At 41.9% G+C, this 17,615-nt stretch overlaps 2 protein-coding genes across 2 annotated transcripts in view; both read right to left on the reverse strand.

Moving 5' to 3' along the window:
- Positions 1-10,099, reverse strand: part of GABRR2 (gamma-aminobutyric acid (GABA) A receptor, rho 2) — a 31,107-nt gene extending 21,008 nt beyond the window's left edge. The window contains exons 1-2 of the mRNA XM_010189928.1: positions 9,915-10,099; positions 5,021-5,127 (exon numbers count right to left, since the gene is read on the reverse strand). Of these exons, the coding sequence (XP_010188230.1) occupies positions 5,021-5,127; positions 9,915-10,099 (292 nt within the window). The remainder of the gene's footprint in view (positions 1-5,020; positions 5,128-9,914) is intronic.
- Positions 10,100-12,845: 2,746 nt separating this feature from the next.
- The window catches only part of UBE2J1 (ubiquitin-conjugating enzyme E2, J1), a 16,838-nt gene continuing 12,068 nt past the window's right edge, over positions 12,846-17,615 (reverse strand). The window contains exon 7 of the mRNA XM_010189929.1: positions 12,846-13,204. Within this exon, the coding sequence (XP_010188231.1) occupies positions 12,929-13,204 (276 nt within the window). The 3' untranslated portion in view covers positions 12,846-12,928. The remainder of the gene's footprint in view (positions 13,205-17,615) is intronic.

Genomic DNA, 17,615 nt, shown 5'->3' on the forward strand with positions numbered 1-17,615 from the left:
TGACACAACCAGAAAGCAAACCCTGGGCTCCTAGAAAACTTCATAAAAGTCACAGACTTACACTTACAACACAGAAATGAACCCACCGTAAACTCTTCTGTTGCATCTCAGATGCAGCACAGTGGCAGCTTCCAAGCAAGCTCAAGACACTCACACAGTCATTAGCAAATTTGACAATATAATAATTGGAAATGGAAAATAGGAGATTTTCCTTTTGAAGGAGATATTTGTATTTACATGTTGAGAGAAGGTTTAAGTGACCTGAAGCACAACCCAAGGCCGATAGGAATGCTTCTGCTTTCTCTCTTGTATTGAGCAGTGTCTATTAGCCCCACAATGTCTGCATAGAATCACACAGAATCACACAAAATGTTAGGAGTTGGAAGGGACCTCGAAAGATCATCTAGTCAAAGGACAGGATAAATAGGATTTACAAGTGATATGATAGATGTGCTTCTCTTACACCTTCTCATTGTAAAGCTACCACCTTCCGAAATTGCATCACCAGCATCTTATTTCTGTAAATTCTTGCATGTCAATGTACTTGCTTGAAATCAAACTTAATTTAAAAGATACTCAGGGACTAGCCTGTGAAGGTGTCTGTGGCTTTATTTGTCTTTATTCCTTTGCCAAGTTCACATCCTGGTGTCCTGAGAAGCCGCAGTGAGAGTGCTCCCTCATTGCTCATTCCTCTGCAGAGAGCTGCTCTGTTTTGTGACCTACTCTTCAGTGGAAGCCACTGCACATTGGACTTAGGTGCTGCATGTCGAAAAGGTGCTGTGCAGAACACCTTTAGAGAAGACCCACTGTGCTTCTTCACTCAGTGGTTGTACAAGAACAGCCTGATCCAAAGCCAGAGACAAGTCTCTGGTTTAAGTTGATTTTAACACCAGAAGACTTCTTGGCTTGTTTCACCTTGGAAAAGCTCCAGTTTGAATACCAAACTCTGCCCCAGGTTGCATGGGACACCTGGTCTGGGGAATGCAAGAGGTTTCCATCAGTCCAGTCCAGGAGTGACTTCAGAAGGTGCCCCACATTGAAGTCTGTCACATCCCAGCGTGTCTCAGCACCGAAAACCACCTTCTGAGGAGCGGCATGAAAGCTGCAAAGGGCCAGGCAGTTCCCAGTCACAAACAGGTACAGGACAAAAACAAGGCTTTTATTTTTTAACAGTGAAGCAGGCTTTGGAAGATAGGAAATAGCTACCGTGATAAAGAATAGCTACCATGATAGGGAATAGCTACCATGAAAATGCCTGGAGACAGTTTTCCGCTCCAGCTCCAAGACTAAAGCTTTGGACATCTCTTTAATTTTCCTCTTTGGCAGTGATTTCAAAGGCTCATTGTTTTTCTCTGAGACAGTCTCTCTGTCCCCTCATCTACTTTGAAGGAGTGAGGCAGATGTAGGCCCGGAGATAAACATATCTTCCTGGGGAACAAGCAGGTTTGAGACTTGTTTACTGTCAGATATTTTGCGCACACTCAGAAAAGCTCACAAACATCCGTAAGATAACCCATGTCGGCAAGATACAAAAGAGCCTTCAGTGTTTCTGCATACATACGTGTGTGTGTATAAATACTTCAATTTTTTTAATGAATGTATGTATATCTGGGACCTCTGAGGTGTGGGCAGCTTCCAGGCAGCCACTGCCAGGATACCCCCATCCGCTGCCTCATAACTGCAAAGAGCTTCGTCCTCCTGCGTCCCACTGATGGATGGTCACCGAGGGACAAGCAATTTTTATTCCTGATACCAGCCCTAAGTGAGCTACTGATGCTTCATTTACTCCACCATTCATCCATCCTGGCAAAAAGACTGCCAAGAAAGGGCAGCAAGGACCAGCTGACATTAGGCTGTTAGGCTATGAAGAAATATAATAAAAGCACAGCATTATGCTGTTCCTCAGCAAAAAAGATACAGCTATTTTAAGTATCAGCTAAAGCTGCTTATTCACAGGCTCCCTGTAAAATACGAGATGTCATAGATGAAATACTTAAAATGGATGTTTAAGGAAGGCAGCAGAGCAAACATTTACATAATCTTTAAATATTAATATTTGTAAATAATACCTGAACATCTGCTAGCTAGAACAAGGTCACTGACATGGAGATAACTCCCTAAGGGTCATAACAAACGCAGTCTATTTTAGCTTATGGAGGCTACTTTGAACATCAGCAAAGCAAAAATCTTTGTCATTACCACTGTACCCAATAGCCTGTCTCTAATGGGCTGAGAGCAGGCAAGACAACCATGCTTATTGGGCTGTTAATAACAGAACTTACACAACATTTGCTTGCTCACTTGCTCTTTACAAAGATACTTTTTCTTGAAAAACCCCCCACCTTTCTCTAATGTTTTTCTTCCATTTCACCTTGCATAACTCCAGCCCGCTCTGTCCAGTGGTCACAGCTGTGTTGGGCTGGCAGTTTGCTGGCTGTCCTCTGCAGACCAGCAGAGTCACCACGGCCACCATAAAGCAGCTGCAGACCCCCTCTCCTTTTTAGCTTAAAGTTCAGTGGTGAGGTTGTAGACGGGCCTACCAAAAATGTTGAAGGTTAACAGCTGCCCATCATCCCATCAAGCCTGGCAACCACTGCTCTTACAGTACTGGGTTTCTTTGCAGTCCAATGTCACTCACAGTCTCCCTATTACATTATTTATGTTTTCCAGAGAGGAGCTGCCTTTCCCACCTGCATCGTAACATCCCAGGCCCAATGCAATGCCATGGGGTTCACTCTCCATTAGACCGTGGTCCCTAAGCTGCCCTCAGAGAGCAGAGAAGGTCTAAGGGCAGTGACCAGATATGGTCACACCTGTCCCACAGCTCCTCTGCTCCACGTCCACACTACAAAAGCCTTTTTATCTGGCGCAGGTCAGACCACATCAGTTTGACTGGCATTGCTGCAGAAAAATATTGGAAGGACTCGCAAGGCATAGCAAATCACTGTGGTTGCCTGAAGAATAACATTACAGGAGAAAATGCAAGGATTGTCTCTTACCAGCCTTTTGTCTTCTTTCCTTTACATTTTTTCCCCATCAGGCTTAGCACCTGTCACTAAAAATACACTGCATAACTCTGCAGCTGTGCCAGAACCTGTAGCACCCGAGCTATCTCCATGCGAGGGAATCTCACTTTCCAAGGCTGGAGTCTCAACAAAGTTGTTGCCGTGTTTTGTTCCTTACCATACTGTCGTGGTTTATACAGTTGCTCTATCACTCAATGTCTCCTCCCTGGCAGGGGGTGGACTAGATGATCTTCAGAGGTCCCTTCTAACCCAAACCATTCTGTAATAAAGCACTACTGTGCTGGGCAAAGCATGTGGGATGGCACACGATCACCAAAATCCACGACACATCAGTGTGCCAATGAAGCAAAGCCAAACTGAAGGCAGTGGACATCCAGCCAACACCTCACAGGTCCAGGCTGTGCAGACACTACCTGCCTTCATGGTCTACAGTGTGAGACGTGCTCAGAAAGAACAGAAGAATGGAAAAAAAGAAGCCTGAAAAGCCAGGTAATGAAAACTAAGATCAGTAAATAAATTTTAAAATGAGAAATTGAGCCAACAAGGTAGGTGGATGGACAACCTTGACAGTAACTGTCTCATCCTGGAGACAAGAGGATTTAGGTCAGTCCATGAAACCAGCCTCACAGCTCCCTGGTCTTTTTATCTTTCAGAGGGCAGGTTCCTTCCCAAATCCACCCTGCTGAAAGGCTCATCTTCCAAAAGAAGCTAGCTGGCAGCAGAGGAAATACCAGCAATGAGCCAGAATCTCCCTTTCCCTCACCAGAGGGTGGAACAGCAGCATCAGTGTCAAGGAGATACACCCCTGGATCAGGTGAGGGGCTTGAGGGCAGCTCACTCAGTGTCACTTTTACAGCCCGCTCAAAAACGAGCAGGCGTGCCCAGTGCTGGCCTCAGGGAGGTTTTTCCATGTCCCATCCAGAAGCCAACTTTAGGCAAACTCTTCAACCCTAGAAACAGCAGATCAAGTTTATCGAAACAGTTACCTCCAACAGGCAGGCTGGCCTGCCAGTAAACTACAGGGTTGGAAAAAAGCCATGAGTGGTGACACATTTTAGACTCTGGATTTTGGAGATACGTAACCTTTGAGCGTGGGAACAGCACTGTGCTGTCAGATCAGCCCATCTGCACCGTGGGTCAAGAAACATCTTTCCAGCCATGCCAGGAGCGGGCAGGACACAGAAGCTGTTGTATGAATTAGGTGCAAAAAGCAAAATACCCATGTAACCCACCCACTGGACAGGCAGATGTTGCGCTTCATCCCAGAAGGCCGATTGACACAGGATGCAGTATCAGTTATTTCGTGAAAGCTGCAGAAAATTCTGTCCTTAGCTATGGAGGGGCTTGGTTATTGATCTGATCAGAAAATATTTCCATGCTGGTATACCAGCACAGTATTTATTTGAGTACTGTTTTACCTCAGCAGTAGTGAGCTTAGAAAGACCAGGAGAGCATGGTCCTGTACCTGTAGAAGACAAGACAGAAGTGAAGGTGACAGAGGCTTCCCCTCCTGCTCTTTTGGCTGCTTTATTGAGCTTGAGACAAAATTTTATCTGGATGAAAATACACGTTTTCTCCTAGCGAGGATGGGATGTGATCTACCTAAAGAGCTCTTTACTTTGTGATTTGATCTCATCAGCTGAAAAGGTCATTGCGGCATCACAACTACAGGTGAACATTAAAACCTGCAGCTTGTTCATCTTCTCAACACTGAGATACTCACCAGGAAGGTCTGTGCTGAGCTCTGGGGAACACTTACCATAACAAGAGCCAACTTCAGCATCAGGAAGGAGTGTAGGAGCAGTACAGAGGACTACAGGGTGAGGATGAGTCCTCTCTGAATTGCCTTGAATATCTCCTGAAACTACTCAAGTCCTTTCCCTTCACACTGGTGCATCTGGCCAGAGGTTTGTTTTTTTTTTAATTACTTACATTATTAATTACATTACTTTTAATTATATGACATGGAATCAAGATAACTGTTTTATTCTCACCTCCAAAAGCCGGCCGCATGGTGAAGTCATGGTCATCAACCCTGAGAAGCTGCTCCGTCTTTCCTTTCCATGATTTGGTCATGTCGTGATTCTTCTTGTAGATGTGACTGCAAAAGACAGCAACAGCGTTGGTCTGATGTATCTGTGGTCCGAGCAGCACTCTGGGGCTGACTTCTGATTCCAGAGCCTCAAAAGTGGTGGCCTTGTACCTTATAAACTATGGGTCTTAACCAGAAAAAAAAAAATCTGTTCTGTGGTTTGCTCATATTTTTAGCTTATTAAGAAAAATGCAGAATGCATTTGTTCTTCACAGCAATAAATGGAGCATTTTTTTACCAAGAGGATCCCAAATATCTCCTTGCCTCTTCCTACATCCATACAGCCCAAAGCCAACAACAGTAACATAAGCAGAGGGTAGAATTCACAAGGATGTTTTATGCAGAGACGCTCACTTGCAAGGCTAAAAGCTGAACCTTTTATTTTCACTATTTCAGGGCAGAACCACCCAACCTGTCTGACTGTCCTCATGCCCCCTGACACTCACAATGTCAACTTTGGCTCATGAAAACAAAAACCAATTATAGGCCCTCCTCACTGTGAAAACAGTGTGATTCGCACCCGCATCAGCAAAAGCAGAGGTACAGCACTGTGATAATGCAGTTTTCCAGTGTAAATGGGCTGCTCAGGCAGTAAAAGAGGCAAATGATGGAGATACGGGGGACAAGGGGTCTGGCCAAGGGAGCTGGAGGCCACTGCTCTGCTGAAGAGGCAGGAAGGCAGCGTGGCTGTTGAAGAGACAGCACCAAATGCACACAGGCTGATAAGAAAGCAGTGTTGAGGCTCTCAGCATCTTACACATCTACATCTACACAGCTGCAGCATGAGGTTTGCTTCCCAGATCTGCCGTTGCGATTCATGTGTGTGCATATCTCTCCCTGCTTTCGTTTCACGTCCCTATTTGGCCCTGCTGTGATGCTGCAGTATTGGTGAAAAAAACCTCAGGAGGCATCAAACCTTGCACAACTGGAGGCTGTGCCATGAGGCTTCAACCCCAGGTGAGCAACACATCCGTAAAAAATGGTTATCAACTTTTTAAGCACTGAGACTTACAAATATTGAGCTTTCTGAGTGACCACCACAGAGCAGAAAGGATCAGCAGGGAGGAGGGGCTGGTAGGTACCACAGGGCAGAAGACGTCTGCAGCACCTAGCTGAAAGGTAGGGAAAAAATGCAGCCCTGCAAGGCAACGGAGGGAGCACATCTGCCAAAAGCAGCCACCTCAGCAGGGATCAGCAGCCCTCTTGCCCCAGAGGGCCACTTTTTGGAAACAGTCTGTGTGCTGAGCGTGGTGCTGCCGTGCCCTGATGTTTGTCTTCTGCTTCTGCATCCCAACCTAAGGCTGGCATGAAGATTACATCTCTAATGAGATACTCCAAATCACTGACCACTGCCAGACACCTTGGCAGGAAGTCTTTAGCTAACAGAGCTCAAAGCCACTTCTGTTTCAAGACCACGGTGTTTTGGCTGGCTGAAGAATGAGGCTTTGCACAACTGACAGGAGAGAGGAACAGGCAGACTCGGAGCTGGACGGGCAGAGCACACTGGAAACACAGCATTCACCGGCACAATCACGATGGCAAACATCCCCTGAGCCCTCTCTTCTAGGGCAATTTATGCAGAGCAATGAACATTAGCAAAAGCATTATCAGCAGCTTTTACAGAGCAGTAAATATTAATAAAAGCACTATTTTCCAGAGTTTCCCCTTTTCTGTGTGGAAATCCTGTCCAGCTGGATAGTCTAGGAGGACTGTCGGCATTAGTTTGCGATTCCTGAGATGCAGCCGCTGCAGAGCTACTGAAAAGCACCCCAAACTGTTTCAAAACCCCAGCGCTGGACATGTCAACAGCCCTTGCTTAGCACTTACCGTGAGGCTGATGCTCCAAGGAAGCTACAAACAGACACACACACACGCACTGCACAGTCAGCACCACACATCGCAGGGCTGACATGCCCTGGCAGCAGTAGCATGGGCACTGTACACAGCTCTATGGAAAATCCCAGCTAGCAACACAGCAGCACAGACCATGGCCCATCCAACGCACACACCGGCACCTTTCGTAAAAATGTAAAATTTTTTACCCAACAATTCTGTTAGTTACGAGCCCTTGAGTTTCGGGCACCATTTGTCAGCTTACGCGTCAGCAAGAACACCCTCAGCAACACACAAACCAGTGTCACTAATATCCTCCACCCAGTTCTGCAATATAAATGAGGAGACTCTATTCCTTGAAGATGTCAAAATCTACCATCGAGCCTGGAGCTGTTACTCCATAAGCACAAACCTATTTCCTACACAAAGCCTGGGCTCTCTAGAGCACAACATGAAGCTGCGCCAGGCAATGATCACGGCAATGGTGCACTCAGGCCATTGATTTTTTAAGTCACACCTCAGTTTGTAGAAGAGTTGTGTTATCAGTGAGGTGGGGGATGCAAGAGTAAGGGAAAATTAAACACGACACAGTGCCTGATTAAGCAAGCATTATCCATTCAGTGTGCTGAGTGAGGTATGTAGAAAAAATAACGCGTTACAGTTCAATATTAACGAAAACCAAGAAGAGTAAGGAAGGATGCACAGACAAGCCCTAACCTGGCATTACTCAATTTGGGTTCCTACCTGCACAGCCCTAACCTGGCTTTGCCATATTCCTTTGCCATGGAGGCACAGACTCAACAGGGTCTGTGTGCACCGGGCAGCCGCCTCCCTCGGCGCTGCAGGACCCGTTACCTCAAACCTGCAAAGTTCCGTGGGCAAGGACCTCTACACAACACTCCCACAATGACCGGCAGAACTGAGAATGTGCTGCACTTGCAGAACACCAGACAGCTTCTCGAGATCAATATAGAGACCCTTAGATCAGGTTGATGCATCGCCTAACAGACACAAAACATCAAACTTAGCAATTGTAGATTCCCAAGCATAGGAATAAATTTGCTTGGCTAATTTACTGTCTTTCTTCTGGTAAGTCAGTGAGAGAAACACTAAGCAGAAAACGTGATGCAGTTATTAAAAAGGACACTCTTTTCATTTCTTTTACACATTTAGAAAACCAGTACAGGAACTGGTTTTAATTTCCTTTTACTAGAAGAGTCCACTATTCATTGCTGGTTTAGACACAACTGTGTTTTTTCTATGTAATAGGAAATTTCAGATATGAGTGTCTTTGTTCCATACACTTTTATTTTCATTATTGCAGAATTCTCTGTATTTAAAATGCTGTTCACATTTAATAGCCACTAATACTTTATATACTTTTGAATAAGTATGTTGTTTGCATAGAAAATGTAAAATATACATATATATATACACACACACACACACATATACATCTATGTATATATATGTGGAAGACATACAGTTCCTCATGTTCTACCTGGCTGGAAAACTGTTCATTAAAATAATTAATTCACAGGAAAAGAGTATCAGTCATTCTTTACAGTAAATTCATCTATATAAATAAAGTTGGCAGAGGTTTCACTTCCACTCTATCACAACTTCACAAAAACAATGGCTCTGTAAAAACTGTAAATTATTTTTGCAATGTTTGAATAAAGTACAAAATATTCAAATGCCCCATTAACCCAGAGAATGGCACCACTTATGGATAAGATCACTTTAAAAAGATTTGTGCTATTTTGTTACTTCAAAACAGAAGATCTCTACCGTATGTTAATGGTTTGCAAGAAAATGCTACTATTGAATCTCCTGTATTTCCCAGAACACAGACTTTTTCAGACTTATTTGAAAGATTTTCAGAGTTAAATGAAAGATCTCATTCAGTGACAGAGACTGTGTGGAAACCAGTGGCAAAACTTCAGTTGGCTTTGGGATTTCAGGCTCAGACCCTACTTGTTTCAGCTTTATAACATTTTTGTCACTAAAAGCATATGCTATTGTATTTTTCAGTAAGTAGTAAAAATCTGAGAGCATATAAAGTATTCTTTGCTTTCAATTATGTCACAAGATTTCTTTGTAAAATGTTCAAGTAACAGCACTCTCTAAAAAACCGTTGCCTGTTAAACCAAAAAAAAACCAGCAAAATAAATGAAAAGATGAAGGTTTACAGCCATAGTGAGGCCATTTAGTAAGATGGATTAACCCAATTTTATTTTTGAGCCCTTTGAACAATGAGCAATCTTGTAAGATATAATTGCCACCGGATGACATAACTACAAAAAGGGATAACATACTTTGGACTGTCTGACAGGTTTGGAAGATTATCTTTTCTAATGCAAACCTCCGGTCAAATCTCAGCAACAGTAAATCTAATAAACTTTACTAAGACCTTTAACCCTTTCCTGTGCCTTTGCTTGACTTGAAAACATATATTTTTGTCAAGTTTCCACATATTCCTTCAAAACATATTTTCAATTTTACAATCCCTGGGTAACTTCCAGGGATTTCTATGTTATTACTTAATACCACACACACTAACCAACACCCCCACCTCAAATTGTTAGAAAATAACATACAACTTCACGGGAACATAAGTAGCACGGACATTGCAGCAAGCAGGGTAGATAACCGACAGATCTGAGCATCTCTATTGATTGCAACTTCTCCACATTCTCTCAGTCATTCACATATAGGGCTAAGAATTTTATTACTAAGCTGAACTTAACAGCAAAATCTGCCTCATTGAGAGTTAATTAACATTAAATACGTCCATTTACAGTTAAAATTGAACATAATATCAGACGCTATTCACAAAAGATTATCTGTAAAGCTGCTTGCATGTACAATATTCACAAGGACACAGACAGGGCAGATTTCTGTCTGTGTAGTAACGTATAGGTAACACCACAGGAAGAGAAACGTGCTTTAATAACCCTTACCTTGCCCTCTGCAGCTCCAGCTGGCTTGTCCACCTCCTCCTCCTGAGCCTCCTGCTTTCCACAAGAACAACTAAGCAAAAGATGCATAAAAGGAGCTTTGCAGAATAAGGCATCCTGCCGGGAAGAGGAGCTGGGCACTCTGCACTCCAGTAACCTCCACCACAAGTCCCCCCGGGTTTAAACATTGAATCAACTCCAATTCCGGCGGCGCGGGTTCATCGGCGATCGGTGGCAGAAGCGCTGCTTTCCCGACGGGATGCTTTCGATAGGCTTTCAAGGGCTCCTCGCTCAACGCTTTCCCCTCATCACCGCTTAATGATTGGCCATTACTCATGAAGTTTGCCTCACCAAACATTTCCACTGGGTCCTAAAGGATATTTACTAAAGCCATTATATAAAAACCCGCAGTTCTGCACGCCAGCTTTTTGCTCAATCCCCTAATCTCAGGACAGTGCTATCCTTCTGCCAGGCTCTGCAAAACAGGGCTGTCCCTTATCATTAGGCTTTCCAGATTTTCTGTCCCTTCACATGGCTTCTTTTTCAACTGGAAACTGCCCGTGCCGTGTATATCATTGTAAAACGTACATGTTTTGATGGTTTTATAGCAGTTGAGATTTTATTTTCCAGTTTAGTCTGGCTCTTTTTGCTGTTAAATATAAAAGATGAGCTGCATCCTCTCAAAACGGTGATTTTATTTACTGTTAACTTTTAAAGGAAAATTAAAACACAGTAACCCCGACGGATCTATACAGACAACACTCCACATAAATCAAGTCACCATTAATATTTACTTTTTTTCAAATAGGTATTTGCACAATCAGGCATTTTAACTTTTAAAAGTCTGAAATAAAAATTAAAAGCTACTAAGCAGTTGTGTCTTTAATCACCAGGAAGGGGCTGTTGTCAGAAACCAGCCTTTTCTCACAGCCAAGGGCCATGCAAACTGCCTCTCCGCAGATGACTGAGCTGCCTTACTAACAGCCAGCACACAGTATGGGTATGAGAGCAAATGTTTGCCTGGCACAGGAAGGGAGGCTTTGGGAAGAGAAAAGCACATTTGGGTCAAAGCTTCCAGAGGAGCAAGTGAGGCAAAACCCAGCAAAGCCCCCTTTTGGGTCAGACCTCCTCCAGATGCTCCTCTGTGAGCCCAGGTTTGCAATACTTGAACAGAACAGGCAACATAGCAACTAGGAAACACATGACTTTATTATAGAGACTACAGGATAGGGAGAGTGGGGGTTTTTGTGCATTGGTGGTTTTTTTTTTTAGTTTGTAATGAAATAATACACAAATTAGGTAAAAACACATCAATTAATGTATTTATATCAAGTTACTCTGCAGCAGAATGTGTAAGTAACTGATGAACTGGCTGAACAAATGTCACATTTTTGTGTGAGCTTTTGAAGAAAAACTATTTTTTTAATCTTTGATCCACTGCACCTGCAAACAAGATTATCAACAATCCACAAGAAGTGCTAATAAAGAACTGGGTTTGGTTTTGGTTTCTGTTGGGTTTGTTCATTGGTGGTTTTTTATTTGTTTCTTTGTTTTTTAATTTCCACATCCCCCTTAGACATGCAATGAGCTTTCCTTATTTTAGACGTTATCACTATTTTAATGTTTCAAAACACTAATACACACTATAACAAAATCTAGGAAAGTTTCAGGTAGCTTCACAAGTACTTGCTGAGAAACAGGATGAGGACCTCACTGAAGTCAGTGCTATCATCTTTGACAGCAACAAAATCAAAGTTAGCTAAATTTTATTGTCTTTGAAATAAACGTGCTAGAACTCATTTAAATCTGAACAGTAATACGAGAGGAAAATTACCCCACTGATTGTTTTCTTCTACTTCACTGCAATACTTAAACATTCACAGACAAAAACTCTCTCAAAACCCTAAGAATTGTGGGCCTACTGCCTGTATCTGATTTCACAGCATTCATGACTATTACCAGGGTTGTTGTGTTTTAATAAACTAATAATACAGAAAGTCTCTGGGTCCAAGAGTGATTTTAGGTCAAAAAAACCAAAACTGAAACAAACAAAAAACCACAAACAAAAATCAAAAGGCCATGTGATACTTGAAACACAACTGCAGGCTGGCTTGAAACTGTTTATTACTACCAGGGTTTTAATAAATATTTCTTAAGCATGTTCATATATATGAGAATTTATGCATAATAATGTTTGAAATTTATTTAGTAAATAAAACCACATATGAAACATTCAGTTTAACACATTATGTGTATTCTGGTATAATTAAAAGACAATAGCTCTGGGTAAATAATTATATTACATATTTATAACTATTGCAAGAATAGACATGTTTTATATAGTCTTGAATTTTAAAAAAAACAAGATATACAATTGAGAGTATTAGAAGAGGACATTCAAATCTTGCAAAAATTATCCAATCTTTCTTCCAAAAAATAAAAATCAGAATAATGCAAGTAGTTTTCTGGCCCCTTCTTTCCTCCCCTGTGCCTTTCCCTCTTTCACACACACAAAGCAGCATCACACCCAATTCATATGTGTTCCCTCTCTAGAAATCCGTCATGGTAAATAAAAGTGGTTACAAAGCTGTATCCCCTCTAAACTAAGAGTTCACTGGACACAACCACATCATAGTGTTTCATTTTATGATTCCTTCTCCAACGTCAAATGTTATGTCAGCTTTGGTGGGGTGACTAATTGCATTTTCATTCCATAAAAAAGTGAACCAAACACTTTTTTTCTAATTGTCTTTTTCTAGTTGATAAGTTACTCAAATTGACTCCAAGTTACTATTCCACTGCACTGTTTCTCCAAGTATCCAGTGGGCATTAGTTAACACTTGTAACTAAAGGTCCAACTTCGCTTTTCTTACAAGTAATGTATCTGTAGGTACATCAACATTCATGAGGATTTAAGCGTAAATACAAAAGTAATCTTTGTAAACAGTTCTGATGTCATACTCAATACAGAATGTTCAATGAAGCATTCAAGTCACTGCTGTTACGACAAAACAAACTTATAACTCAAATATATACTCGTTAGCCAAGCATATTCTACGAAATATAAGAGCAGCCAACGCAAAAGTCAGGAGGACGATCAGCACAGTTGATCTGGTGTGGTTCATGTTGACTCTCTGTTGCTGGCCCCGGTTGAAGTCGGCTGACGACGGCGCCCGTCTCTGGCTCTGCTGCTGGGCACGGCGCTGCCGAGGGCTCAGGGAGGTGTTGGTGGGTGCAGGTGGAGTTTGCTCACGACCGGCAGCTGCTGCTGTGCCACTGCTCTGAGCTTCAGACTGAAACAGAAACATGGAGACTCGTGAGACAGTGCTTGAGATCAGCACGGAATAAAGTCATTAGGACTCAAATTGGTAATATCTGAAAGTCTGATAATGCATGTCACTAATAATTACGAGACTGCGATAGCTATCCATTTTTTGTCCTTACGCTGTCTTGAGAAAATGTCTATTTCAAGCTGCAAGTAAGCGGTTCTAAGGACAAGCAAAGTCTGAAGAAAGTCTGACAAACAATATGTGAATACCAGATTGGTTCCAAATCAAGAGATTTCAAATATCTGTGTCCAGTATTTGTTCAACTCTTTGCAGTTCAAGAAAATTTTAATATTCCTCCAGACAGTTAAGTCTCTAAAAATTTGTCATGTCACCTACACTGAAGGAGAAACAAGCTGGGGAAGGCAAAAAAGGAAGAAGTCCAGAGAACTGTAATTAGGCAATGCTGCACTGCTTCCTGTGGACAGCAGGGTCCAAAAGTCTGTTCTCATCACCACCATCACAAAAAAAAAAAACCAACCACAAAAAAAACCGCAGAAACCCCCCCCCAGACAAACCACCCACAAAAAGACCCCATACAAAAATCCTGAACTCAAGAAACCACCTATGATTCCAGCACAAATTACTGAGCACGCACTACTTATGCACACACATACCTATTGCCCTCTACTGGTCAAACGCTGGGTTATCATTATAAGTAGATTAAAATAACCATTGGCAATTGACCTTCAGCTCAGGAGAGTACTACTCCAAAGAAAATAATTTTTCACTTTGTAAGATTGAAACTATGGGTTCTGATATTCCACCAGCCTAATCCTGCTTGCAAGACTAAAATGCTCAAACATCCAACGTTTTAATATTAAAAACAGTGACAGCAGTTACTGGAAATAAACATTTTGACAAGGTTCAATTTTAAAGCTTTTAAAAAAATACTAGCTCTGATAAGTTACTTTTGAAGTACTTTTTCACTTCTCAGAACAGTTTGCAGGTATTCCCACTTAAAACAACCTGCTGCTGTTTTCCAGAGTTTGCTTTCTCCCTGCTCCCTTCCTTCTAAAATGCTGATTATCATTACAGCAGGTAAAACTAGAATTCTGGACACTTTATATTTGCAAAAAATGTGAAAAGCCTTTTCATGGACACCCATAACCCTAAGCACTGTTTGGGCCAGCTACTGTATCCACAACAGACATCCTTTCCACATGGCCAGACTGGGAATGTCCTCAGCTGTGCATCAGGTTTGATGATCCCCAAGGCAGTGAGCAGCACTTGGACCCATGGCTCTTTGGCCACATATTGTGTATGTAGGAGAAGAAATCCAGATTTTCCCCGAGTCAGCGATCTGACTAGCACAGGACAGAGACCTCCCTTTCCTACCTCATAATTAGTATTTCTCACTGTTTAGTATGGAAGTGCTGATGTAATTACTCACCACATTTGACAACTTGCCTGTTTACACAGGTTTCTTGCCTAAGCAAGCAAGCAGCTTGGGGAGCTTCAAAGAAAAATGGTTTTTAAAGATTTATTTTTTCAGCAGAGAAAGCCAAGAATACCACGAGCGGCTTGCCACGATTTACACCACACTGCAGAATAAAGCAATTCTGCTTCATACTGAACCCACTTGAAAGCTTGTCATGCCAAGGAAAATAAAGACTTCAGGAAACTGAGCCTTTGAGGAATGAGATTCATCTACACTCCCATCTTTCAGAAGGGGAGAGGGGACAAAGGGAATTCAGGAAGCAGGAACTGTGAAATCAGCAGGCAAACTCTTACTCTTCTTAAAGTAGCTTTTAAAAAAAAGGAAATTAAAAAAAAAAAGGAAGCCAGGCTGTCACACACCTGAGTTTCTTCCCAACACTGCACATTTTTAATTTTAAAACAAAACAGAAAGGCCCTGTTTTGAATGAGACAAGGTGCCATACACTGACATGAATGAATCTGTGAGCCAAGAGAAACCTTGCCGACAATCACAAGGCTTTAAATAGTTTTGGAGGCAATTATATAGGTGCATCAGGCAGCAGAAGACCGACTGCTTCACCCCAAGCTGAGCTAACCCACTGCCTCGGGATTCCCAACATAACCAATGATCAAACATCAGCAGACACGCACAGGCAAGCTAGATAAGAAAGGAGTGATCATTATCCGATATAAATTTGGGACTAGATGCTACTGTATCTTAAATAATATACACATCTAGCTAAAGACTTTTTTGTTTGAAGACTTAATTGTTAAGAATCTCAGAAATGGCAGATGGGCTCTACCATAAATTTTAAAAAAAATTAAAAAACCACAATTTTCTTGTCTTCACTTATGGCAAGTTTTAAATTCTCCTTAAGCAAAAATTCCAAGATTTTTAGACTAACACAATACCATACCATCCAATTTGAAGTGATTTTCTGTCAAACTGTACTGGAAATGTTGGGGATGTGGGCTTAATAGACTGAAAAGAAAATCTTTAATAAGAGCTACATTGTAGCCACCTTTAAGATCTGATCTTTACAGTCACAGAACATGGACTTTATGTGTCATATTATTTCTGAAGCTTCTGATACTGTTAGGACTGGTAGAAAACTTCGCTCCAAGGACATCTGTGTTTGATGAATAAGGCTAAAAACGTACGCATATTAGAAGTAACAAAAAGTTCTATTGTATAACAAAATGCAAGTGAGAAATTTTACACTACATTCAGTCTACTGAAGAACAGTAGCATTCACTCCATCTTTTACATCTCCAGGCCATTATTTTAAAAATATTTATCAGAGTGCTGAAAGTATTAAATAATCACCTTAGAAAGGATGCTATAAAAACATGGCAAACTCCAGGAACTCAGAGCCGTAGAAATCCTCTGGGTTACTGAAGACTCTTTCAGTTACAGTCATGATCCGAGAGAGATAGAGAAATAGGAAGATACAAGGATAGGTAAAATATTTGTTTGTCAATGTAACTCCCAGCTGAAGTTCGACACAGCATGGCTTAATGGCTAATAAGAAAACTGTCTATTGTTATATACTGTCAGAAGTAGTTTAGTCAGCAGTGTTTTCTGCACTGGTTTCAGACTCCTCACATGTACTACTCTGCATCATGCTTTAACAATGCTTAAAGGGTGTTCTTTGCAGCTCTGTAAGCTTTTACCCAAGCTGCTGTGGCAGCATTTTATAGAGCCTCCACAGCAGCACTGTTCCCTTTATGGCTCTCGTGCTGTTGAACTCATTGCCTTGCAGGTGCACCTCGATAACGCTGCTATGACAAGTCCTCCTGGGAAGCAACTATCAGTGACATGAGAATCATCCCCCTCCCTGTTCTTCACCCAAAGATAAGTCATTTATATACTTGATAAATATTCTCTAATAATATAGGTACACGAAATGTTAACAGCCAGTGTGCAACATCTGCACTAGTACAGGACACTTCAGTCATTGCTAACACGGCCATGAAGGGAAACCACCACTAAGCAGGTCTTGATGAAAAGTAGAGTACCAGATGAAAAGCATGATGAAAAGCCATCTTCAGCATCACCACATGCTGTGCTGGAGAGACATCATCTATCCCTCTGCTTTTTAAACAGCAGGAACTCAGGAAATACATATTAAATACTGCACTGGGAAGGTATTTAGTTCTGAGCTAGAGAGCAGACCAAAGTGGACACTGCAGTACGTTTAAGTGTGGCATCAAGATACTGGCTGTTGGTATGGCCAAGGGACGAGAGAAGGTGGGTATGCAGGGAAGTAACCTACAAGGTGAGGTCAAGCAGGGAAAGCCCAAAAGGTAAGAACACAGAGTGCACCTCCCCAACAGTCTTTACTGAAAGACTAAGTTTGGTGCTGCTTTAGTCAGTGAGGCCATATTCCTTCTTCCAAATGAAAGCTGACAGAAGGGAAAGTTAATTAAAAAATAACTTTTCTTTGAATGGAATGAGAAGTTCTCTCTCCAGGAATAAGATCCCATGTGGAACAGGGGGAACGGACTCAAAGCCATGCCATGCCAGAGACCCATTTCAGAGTGCTCTTCACACAAGAATTCAGTTAAACCTATCCCAGGAAGGGCATCACTGTACTCAATGGTCCTGCCATTAATTCACTGCAAAAAACTCTGTCCTTTAAAGCAGCTTAAAGATAAAAATTATGGAATAGACAACTGTTGCTGAAAAAAACAAACTCACCCATGAAGCAGTCCGATTGCTTTTCCCACAGTAAGACACAGTCTACTCCCTCCTCTTCACCTACAGACAGACCCTTTCCTTAGTGCCTATTTACCATCATGTTTTTAATGAAGAGTGGTTACAACTGCCTCATGACCAGAAGAAAGGTAACACTCCATTCTTCCTGCATGACTACTGCTATTCTTTTCTCTGTATTGTCATAGGACATAAGATCCCAAGACTTCAGAGATAAGCACACTAAATCTACTGTATCAGCAG

This window comes from Mesitornis unicolor, unplaced genomic scaffold (genome assembly GCF_000695765.1).
Source record: "Mesitornis unicolor isolate BGI_N332 unplaced genomic scaffold, ASM69576v1 scaffold6898, whole genome shotgun sequence".
Classification (NCBI taxonomy): Eukaryota; Metazoa; Chordata; class Aves; order Mesitornithiformes; family Mesitornithidae; genus Mesitornis; species Mesitornis unicolor.